General features: G+C 41.6%; 2 protein-coding genes across 4 annotated transcripts in view; one reads left to right on the top strand and one right to left on the bottom strand.

Annotated features, from left to right (window-relative positions):
• LOC144972249 (transmembrane protein 184B-like) overlaps positions 1-8,604 on the bottom strand; it is a 63,689-nt gene extending 55,085 nt beyond the window's left edge. For 2 of the 3 annotated variants that reach the window (XM_078913294.1, XM_078913295.1), the window contains exons 1-2: positions 8,512-8,595; positions 1,190-1,482 (exon numbers count right to left, since the gene is read on the bottom strand). In XM_078913294.1, coding sequence (XP_078769420.1) covers positions 1,190-1,417 — 228 coding nt within the window. In that variant the 5' untranslated portion in view covers positions 1,418-1,482; positions 8,512-8,595. Of the gene's footprint in view, positions 1-1,189; positions 1,483-8,511 lie in introns of all 3 variants that reach the window. The other variant, XM_078913296.1, reaches the window with a different exon arrangement.
• Positions 8,605-9,449: 845 nt separating this feature from the next.
• The window catches only part of LOC144972253 (von Willebrand factor A domain-containing protein 3A-like), a 60,896-nt gene continuing 60,345 nt past the window's right edge, over positions 9,450-10,000 (top strand). Inside the window, exon 1 of the mRNA XM_078913300.1 lies at positions 9,450-9,620. Coding sequence (XP_078769426.1) covers positions 9,553-9,620 — 68 coding nt within the window. The 5' untranslated portion in view covers positions 9,450-9,552. The remainder of the gene's footprint in view (positions 9,621-10,000) is intronic.

Below are 10,000 nucleotides of genomic sequence, written 5' to 3'. Positions count from 1 at the left end.
CTCTCTCTCTCTCTCTCTCTCTCTCTCTCTCTCTCTCTCTCTCTCTCCCTATCGGGTGGTGAGTGGTGATCATTTAGATCTAGGTATTGGCAATTTGGCACTGTAACATTTTAATTCTCTGTTTTAACCTGGCACAATTGTTGATGCCCATGTAAAGTGCTATGGGCACTTCCTTGGGATATTGAAGAGTGCTCAACAAATATTAGCGCTATATAAGAACACTTTATTATTATTATTATTATTATTATTATTATTATTATTATTATTATTATAATCGTTATTATAATAATTATTATTATTATTATTATTATTATATTTATTATATATTATTATTATTATTATTATTATTATTATTATTATATTATTATTATTATATTATTATATTATTATATTATTATAATTATTATTATTATTATCATTATCATAGACCTGTAAATGAGCTCTATAAAAATTGACTGAAACTCTTCGTAATTCGTCGTAGTCGTAGCAGAAAAATCCAAAGAATCGAAATGAATAGTAAACAGCAAGCTCGCTTGAGCAAAACAATGGCAGAAAACAAATTTGCGCTGGAATTAATTAGGCTACTTACCATTGTTCCTTATAATTATAATTAGGTACCCAATCAGTGAAGAAACTAGAAACGGTCAACCAGTTTGTTTACAATGTGAGGCAATCGAGATGTATTGTGGCAATCCCTAACTTTCGATTTGAAGGTGTCTACATAATGCACGTCCGGCTTTAGCATTTTACTTTTTTCATACTTTTACTTCCCTCCAGGTAAATGTGGTCAATTTTGGCTTAGACGAAACAGTGAAATTTAATCGCTCAGCAGCTCAGTTAAATTGGCTACCATTGGGATCACGACAGGTTTGGAAAGTGAAAAAATAATTTTACGAAGGCTGTGTGAAAATACACTGGGATGAGTTCAGACACGGCAATGCTAAAAAAGCGTCGCTTAGCCTTGGCAATATATCTATCGCTAATATAAACGACCCGTGAGCTATGCATAGCGCTGTGGAACATTCCTAATTACTTTACGGTTATTCGACTATGATTCATGAATTCTTTCTTTCCTTTTTTAAAATATTTGAATGTGACAAAGTGACTGATTTCAGTTAATTGACTAAAAATTGACAGGTCTATTATTATTATTACTATTATTATTAAAAGCAGACCAAATCAGACCTACCTGATGTACAGTTATGAGAATGGCAGCAAAGGCAAACGTTCCAGCGACTCCCTGAGCAGCTGCCGTCTGCAGGAAAATGAGAGGCTGTGAGATATTGTAAACCCCTGGAGTGTGGTTGGACTCGGTGGAAGAAACGACAACAGTCGTAGCAGTAGTGGTCGTAGTAGTTGTTGTTGTGGTGGTGGTGGCATCACCAGCATGCACAGGGGACATTGAGGAACCACTCATGATTGTCGATGGGTGATGGATGATGACCTGACTTCTCTATCCTTTCAACCTCATCAATCTAAATCCTAAAGGATCAAAAATTATATTTGAATTGAATTATTGTAGGATGACCACCTGCCTTCTCTAAACTTTCAACTTCATAGATCTAAAGGATCAAAAATTATATTTGAATTGAATTATTGTAGGATGACCACCCACCTTCTCTAAACTTTCAACTTCATAGATCTAAATCCTAAAGGATCAAAAATTATATTTGAATTGAGTTATTGAAGGATGACCACTTGTATCGTCTGTACTCAATGGTGGTTGCAGTATGCAACCACCATTGAGTACAGACGATACAAGTTATTTTTCAATATATTTTATCTGTTTTCCACGTTTATTTGTGTATTGTTGTGCTGACGAAGGGTTTGTAACCGAAACGTCCATTGTCTGTTTTGTTCCCATACGAAGCCTTTCCATTTTCACTCTTTCGTTAGTGTTTTACGCTACTACTACTAATCTAAGTCTTAAAGAACCAAAATTATACTTGAATTGAATTATTCATGGATGACCACCCGCCTTCTCTAAACTGAATTTGAACCTCATAGATCTAAATCTTCAGGTCTATGATGAACATTTGATGTATGAAAAAAACAAAACTTGAGCTTTTCTATGGCACAATATCCCCTCAACATGTTCAAAGCACTTGACAAGAGGTCCCAAGCCAACAAGATTACTTAACATGTAGGACGAAACATGATGCCTGGTGGGTGATATTACAATTTTTTCCAACAAAGACGAAGCTGTTAACGGCTAGGTGCTCAGTTAACACCTGTGTATGGTGAGAGAATGTGTGTACAGAGTGATTTCCAAAGACTCAATTATGCGCTACTCAGAACAGGACTCAAACCCAGGACATTCCAGTCCGAAGGTGAGTATCAACAAAAGTACCTGTTCCAGGCACAATTTTGTCCATGTGTTTGTTTGTTGCTTTAGGTCTCTTCCAACACAATTGAGGTTATATGAGAGACCGCTGAAACAAAAAAACAAGCAATCTAACAAAAATAGTACAAATGTAAATCAAAATCATAACCTAAAGATATCATAAGCTAAATTATAAATAACCAAGGACAAACAGGCAGAAGATTTACAGAAAAAAATATATCCCTGTCAAAAATACAATCACAAACCAAAGAAGCAGGATAGGCTAGTAAAGAGAAGAAGAAACGACATCACTATCGGATCGTACATCCATGCGAACATCATAGGTATACGATTCAAGGGTGATGCTCCCATCCAATTGTCCATGTGTAATGTCATTTGTGACCAGTCATCCCCAAATAGTAATCTGTTTTGTTTTTTTGTTTTTGTTTTTAAGGGTTTTACAGCGCTTGCAACACATCAAGGTCATATCAGTGCCAGGAAAAAGGAAGAAAATGGGATAGTAAAAAGTTCTAGAATTACAATTAAAGCACAAAAGAAAAGGTAAGACAAAGGGGAATTGGTTCAAATAGGGAACAGATGAAGATTCCAAGAGCACACCGTCAAAGTACTTAGTTTGAAATACCTAAAAGTCTCATATCCAGACACAAGCACAGGTCCCAACTTAGAGGAATACACTCAAATGTTTACCAATCTTATAATATAATATGTAAACTAAACATAATACAATGCATAGCAGAGAGATGATTTACAAGGAAAAAAATATCATCTCCCAAAACTATAACTACATTTGACTGTTTCCCTCCCAGCCAAGGAACTCCGGCAAGGTTCAGGACAAAACTAAGTAATCCTATTCCAAGACAACGACAGGAAACAATTGGAAAACGGGTATGGGGGGATAGAAGACACAGCATGTACCTCCCTGCCCACTATGGGCAGTAATCTGTAGGAATGAGCTGATGCTGGAAAAAAAAAATTGACGCCTGATAGATCAAACACATTTTTTGGTCCAACAAAATATCACCTACAGATCTTCTACAGAAAGCTGACATGACCACCATTTCTGAAACAGTCAAATCAAGAAGATGGAGATGGATTGGTCATGCTATTCAGATGAAGGAGGGCGCAATCCAAAAAAAAAAAAAAAACAATGCTCAGATGGACCCTGCAGGGCAATCACAATAGGGGAAGACAATTGGAAACTTGGAGAAGATCGGTGGAAAGAGAGATGACATCCCACGGTTGAAGTTGAATCTAGGGTGAGATCTCGAAGCTGACAGAAGACAGAAGTCACTGGCCGGCACTCCTTACTGTCGACCTTATGTATTTATGAACCTAAGAGGTAAGGAAAGTAAGTAAGTAAGTAAGTAATCAAACACAGGTCGCTTTATGTATAGTATAGTGTCATGGCAACCACTACAATTACAATGCTGCCGTTTTATTGAAGAACACAGTATGTGCTATTTGGCTACCATTGCATATTCATACTGTGTTTTTTAGAACGGCAGAATGAAAGTTTGTAAACAACAAGCAGAAACTAAAAGGTAGGAAAAATATTCATCAACAGGTTATAAAGAAAGCCAACACCAATGTTTACCCCCCTGCCCTGAGAAAATATTTTTAATAAACAAATCCAAAACAAAATGAATGCATCTTCAAACTCGCCATATTTTCCCCCTCGTGGATCTTTACCTTGCAGTGGTGAGGGGGCTTGAGGCACACGGGAGGGCAAAGGTGTAAATCCCGGTCGACCGTCACGAGACCATCCCGGGTATCGAGCCAACGAGCCACATGAGCTGCTTGCCCCGGTGTGTGACTAAATTTGATCCAAACCCGGTGCCCGAATAGCAGCCCTATCCCGGGCGCCACACTATTGTCCTTATGTCGAGTCCCAATCAGTCCCGTCAATGGCGAAGCGGTCTGCCGCCTAGCCAAATAATACCGCGTTCGTGTCGCCAGGGTCGTCGGCACATCCGAGAAAAAAGCAAACGTCCCATGCATCAATTGATTCGCGGCCTGCCAATCGGAAAATGCGACGGCGGGGATGGCGAACTGACGCACATATTGTCCCTGAACGTCGAGAGCCAGAGTATGGCAAAAAAATGAGCTTTCATTAAAGCTATTGGCCGCCCACTGCGTAGATATCCTCCTGTTACAGGAGACCCACCTTTATTCAGGCGCGCAATCTTCCCGATTCCAGATCCCAGGCTATACGGTGGTCCAAGCGCGAGGACACTTCGAGGCTCAAAGGAGGGGTTAGCGTTTACGCTAAAGAGCCATCGAAGGTAAGGGTCATTGAGAGCGTAACGGACAGCAATGGGGTGAACCGAATTTCCGTGGAAGTAGGTGGACTGTGTTTGCATAATATTTACAAACCACCTAGAGCAACTTGGACTACACCACCGGTACCGGTGGTCAGCCATCCTTCCATCTGTCTGGGAGACTTTAATAGCCACCATCACGAATGGGGCTACCGAGACTGCAACGAGGCAGGAAGACAACTCCGCTCATGGATGGACTGTAATGATCTACACCTAGTGTACGATCCTACAGCCAAGGGTACCTTCCGGGGTACCCGCCATAAGAAGGAGTATACTCCAGACCTCACCCTCGTAACGAAAGGCGCGAACGGTGAACCGCTGCAGGTGAAGCGAACAGTCCTCTGGGACTTTCCGCATAGCCAGCACAGGCCGGTTCTTGTCACAGCTGGGGTGACAATACCGAGGGTGCAGTCTCTCCCACTTTGCAGATGGAATTTCAGGAAGGCTGACTGGGAGGAATTCAGTTCCTATATCGAGCAGGTCTGCCCTGCCATTCCTCCCAAGTCCAAGAATATAACCAGATTCAGTAGGCTACTGGTTAAGAGCGCTCAATGCTCTATTCCACGGGGTAAACGGAAATTCTACACCCCTTGCTGGACAGCAGAGTCGGAAGAGCTGTACCGAGAGTACCAGCAGACCCAGTCCCATGACGCAGCTGATAGACTACTTCAGTCTCTGGCAGAGGAAAGGAAGCAACGGTGGCAGGAGACCGTGGAAAGTCTCGACTTTACACACTCCAGCCGCCACGCTTGGCGTTTGATAAAGAAATTGGACCCAGATCGGAATTTCGCGAAGGCTGCACCGGAATGCGAGGCAGACACAATTGCCAAGAACATTAAGAACCGTAGTAAGCGGGTCCCTAATCAGGCTTTTGAGCGCGGTGTCCGCAAGGCGTACCATACGATTCTGGACTCGCTACCTGCGGAGGAGTCGGACTGGACAGCCCCGTTCAGTCCCCGAGAAGTGGGTGCAGCCATTAGCGAAGTGAAGAACGGCAAAGCAGCAGGGATAGATGGTGTAGATCCCGATATGGTGACGCATCTGGGCCCCAGGGCACGGGCCTGGCTTGCAGAGGCAATGTCTGACATCCTTGCAAAAGGAAAGCTCCCACAAGTGTGGAAGCATGCGAAGATAGTTGCCATCCTGAAGCCAGGGAAACCGGCGAAGGAGGCAGACAGTTACAGACCCATATCGCTGCTGAGCTGTCTTTACAAATTGTTGGAGCATGTTCTATTAAACCGATGGGGGCCGGTCCTAGACGCTGCCCTGCCACCCGAGCAGGCAGGCTTCAGGGAAGGGAGGTGCACCACGGAGCAGGACATTGCCCTTACAGAGCATATTGAGCACGGGTTCGAGAGAAAACAGCAAATAGGTGCTGTCTTTATAGACCTATCAGCGGCGTACGATACGGTCTGGTGCGATGGGTTAATGCTCAAACTTGCAAAAATCATAAGGTGCAAAAAGACCTTGAAGTTGTTCTCTTCGATCTTAGGGGAAAGGCAATTCCACGTCGCGCTGGGAGACGTCACGAGCAAAGTAAGGAAATTGAAGAACGGGGTCCCTCAGGGGTCGGTACTTGCGCCAATGTTGTTTAACGTTTACATTAGCGATATGCCGAACACTTCCTCCCTGAGGCTGGGATATGCAGACGACTGGGCACTCGTTACTCAGAGTAAAGTGTGGACCCATCTCGAGAGCGTACTCAGCGAGGACTTCACCAGACTCAAATCCTACTTTGACAAGTGGTACCTGAAGATGAACACTTCAAAAACCGTGGCCACTGCATTTCACTTATGCAGTGGTTGGCACACCCGTAAACTGAATGTCCTAGTCGGGGACCAGCCACTCCCATATGAGCCGCATCCAAAATATTTAGGGGTGACGTTGGATCGCAGTCTTACCTATCGGGTTCATCTCGAAGGGGTTGCCCGGAAGATAGAGAAACGCAACAGTCTTCTTAGGAAACTGGCGGGATCGACTTGGGGCGCTAGCCAAGCGCTCCTGAGAACGTCCGCCCTGGCACTATGCTATTCCACCGTGGAGTATTGCGCTCCAGTGTGGGGTAGAAGCAGAAACGTTGAGAAGGTGGATGTAAAACTTCGCAAGTTGATGCACATAGGGTCGGGAACGCTAGCAACAACCCCTAGAGAATGGGGCCCGATAATGGCAGCGATCCAGCCCCCCGATGTCCGGAGGAAGACCATTACGGGAAACTGGCTGAGTAAGATCAAAGAGAGAGGGAATGGGGATACCCCTCTCATGCGCATAATGGACGGTGACCCCGTTTCGAGCCGAAATAAGTCCCGGCAACCCTTGTGCGCAGAATCCCTGACTACGGACAGAGCTGCACATACGAGATGGAAGTCGGTTTGGACGAATTCAATCCTCTAAGCTTGGTGAGAAGTTGCCAGGCTTTGATACCAGTAAGAGGAGACACTGGGTAGCTGCGAATCGACTTCGGTCGAGGAGCTGCCTAACGGCAAGTGCGTTACATCGGTGGGGTCTAACCTCCTGTCCAATATGTCCACGCTGTGGGCAAGAACCCGAGACGGCAGAGCATCCAGTCGAAAGGTGTGTTGTGACGATGCTACCAGGCGGGTTTGCGACGGTGCACGAATGCGGACCGGACTTTGCTGATTGGGTCGATCGTCATAACATAATAGTGTGAACCATAAGAAGCTGCTGCCATATTTTGTGAATGTTCTAGGTTTCTTTTAAGAAGTTAATAAATCATAAAAGAAAGGATCATCCGGATATTTATGTTAACTTCCATAAAATCAGAGTTAAAAATCTGGAATTGATACCACCTATTTAGGAGAGGCTTCACATGCAGTGCAACTAGCCGGGACCAGCAATTTTATATAAACATAATCGTAATAATAACTGAAAGTTGTATGTCATATAAGTACACATACAATAAAGAAAAAATGTGGGCAGAATGCATGGAAATAATGGTTGGCAATCAATGCCGCTTTAGAGGCTTGGCTGCAAGTTTTTAAAGTGATAGGGTAATTGGATGAATGACAACCTTATCAATGCTTATAATGACGGACTGTCAAATGCCCTCATTGGACAGTAGCCTAGATTCTCTGATTGATCAATAAGCCAGCACTACCATTGGTTGTGATTGTGATTCATGTCTAGTCTAAGTCTGTCCATTTCCACTTGAAAATTAGACTGTATTCCCATCACTGAATGATGCAGGCCCCAAAGGCCGCTGCAAACCCGGTTAGGTGGTGAAGCAGAGCCCTTCCTCCTCCTCCTCCCCCTCTCCCCTTCCCCCCCCCCCCCCCACCACAAATTTTAAATTGTCATTAGTCATTAGGTCATTAGAATTAGAACGAACATAAAAAATTTAAAAATTCGATAATCTTTCGATATCTGTCCCACTCAGTAAAGGCAGACACCTTAAAATACTGTCGCTCTCCTGCACCAATTGTACTGCACAGACGTTTACTGTTGTTTGTGCCTGAACTTGAACTTGATGAACTGCTGAGTCCGAGTCTTAGGCAAAACGTCCATATTTGATACAAATACGAATTTTTGAAGTGCGTCTGCAATTTTTTTACAACGTCTGTGAACATTTTTTTTTGTTCTTAACAGTTTGATAGAGAGGTCGGGTCAAACCTATGAATAACGCTGGACAATAAAAATAAAAGTAAAAAAGGAGGCACTCACTCTTGACTGTTGAGGGAGGGTCAAGTCAAAACCCAGAAAATAAATGACCTGCTACTGGCTCAAAAAATATGTGACCATTCTTTAAAAGACCGGTTTGCAATTCAAATAAATTAACTAAATGATTAATCCCAATCAAAACCAATCGCAACGAATAAATATTTCCAAGCTCACCATATTTTGTTATAATTTATCCAAAAACGAATGAGTACGGACAGCAGTCGCTACCATTATTTATGATCATGAAACCGAATGCGGAAGTGACGCACTTTAGTCTTTAGAAAGAATCATGACCCGAGAAATGTAACAGAATGAAATTAGCATTGATTAGGCTACCTTCATTGGTCAGCGCTTTCGGGGGGAAATGGGATTCAATTAAGTGGGAAAATAAGCTGAATTATTAAAACATATTTTTAGTTTACATCGTTTTGGTAATGCTGAAGTGTCTAAAATGTCAATATATATGCTGGCAATAAATAGATTTAACAAGTGGGCGAATGATAAATACACGAAAACAACTTATTATTCCTTTAAGTCTTTTGAACTATTTTTTTCTTAATTTCTTGGGTTTCGTTTTCTTTTTTAAACATTTCAGCAATAGACGTTTATAGGCTAGGAACATATTATTAGCAGTTCTGACAGTCGAATGCTATTCCTGGCGATTTTTAGAACTTGTAATATACAATAGTTTGCGTTGGTTTGAGAGTATTTCCATTACAATAATGAGCCCATCACAATTTGGATTATCAGACCTGCAAAATACCATATGTCTACTTTGTGCCAAATTGTTAATATGAAGCTATTCCGCGAAACATTAGTCAAATTGTTCAGTTCCCATTACTGTTTACATTTTCATTGACACCGATTTATGTTGTTTTGTTTTGTTTTGTTTTTTTGTTTTTTTTTGTTTTTTTTTTTTTTTTGTTTTTGTTTTTGTTTTTTTGTTTTTTGTTTTTTTTTTTGTTTTATTCTTTTTCAATCCGGAAATCAATTAAATACAGAGAACTGATATATTATATTATAACAGGCCTCTGATGGAAGAGCATGATTTCTGAATGATCATTAAATGGGTATTTATTCGATATAAAGAAACACTTGTAAAGTGCGGAGCTACTTTTTGGTATAGCAACAAGAACAACATAAATAACATGGCGGTCCGCTATTCCGACTGATAGCGATATTTTTGTTCAAAAGTGTGTGCTCAAATAAAGCAATATGTTTAACATATTTGGATCCTCGCTGTCTCGTCGCATTAAGACAGATCCTATTGCCGAAGAATCTGGGTATGTTTTAAGCCAGGCATTACATTATACGAAGTTCGCAGCATATTTTCTACAAGAAATATTTCCCCCAAAAAATTATCAGTCACAGTCTATCTAGATCTAGAACTAGATAGATAGATAGATAGATATCAGTATCAATCAGTATCATTCCTGCCTTTGGCCTTTAGTTCCTTAACTTTCCCAAACCCATACTGACATTTGTATTTTCTTACACTGAGCTCTCTAAAAATGTTTCTTTCTTCTAGCTTCTTTAATTGATATCACTTTTTAATTTTTTCTTACACCTACACCCGCAAATGCAACTCTTCATTGTGAGTTGTGAGGTTGGTCCCGAGTCTAGACAGGTGGATCTGAAAGAATTTGATTCTAATTCTAATATC

The sequence above is a fragment of the Berghia stephanieae genome, chromosome 5 (assembly GCF_034508935.2).
Source record: "Berghia stephanieae isolate SIO BIC M18660-M18661 chromosome 5, UCSD_Bste_1.3, whole genome shotgun sequence".
Lineage (NCBI taxonomy): Eukaryota > Metazoa > Mollusca > Gastropoda > Nudibranchia > Aeolidiidae > Berghia > Berghia stephanieae.
This window is presented reverse-complemented; position numbering and strand designations above follow the sequence as displayed.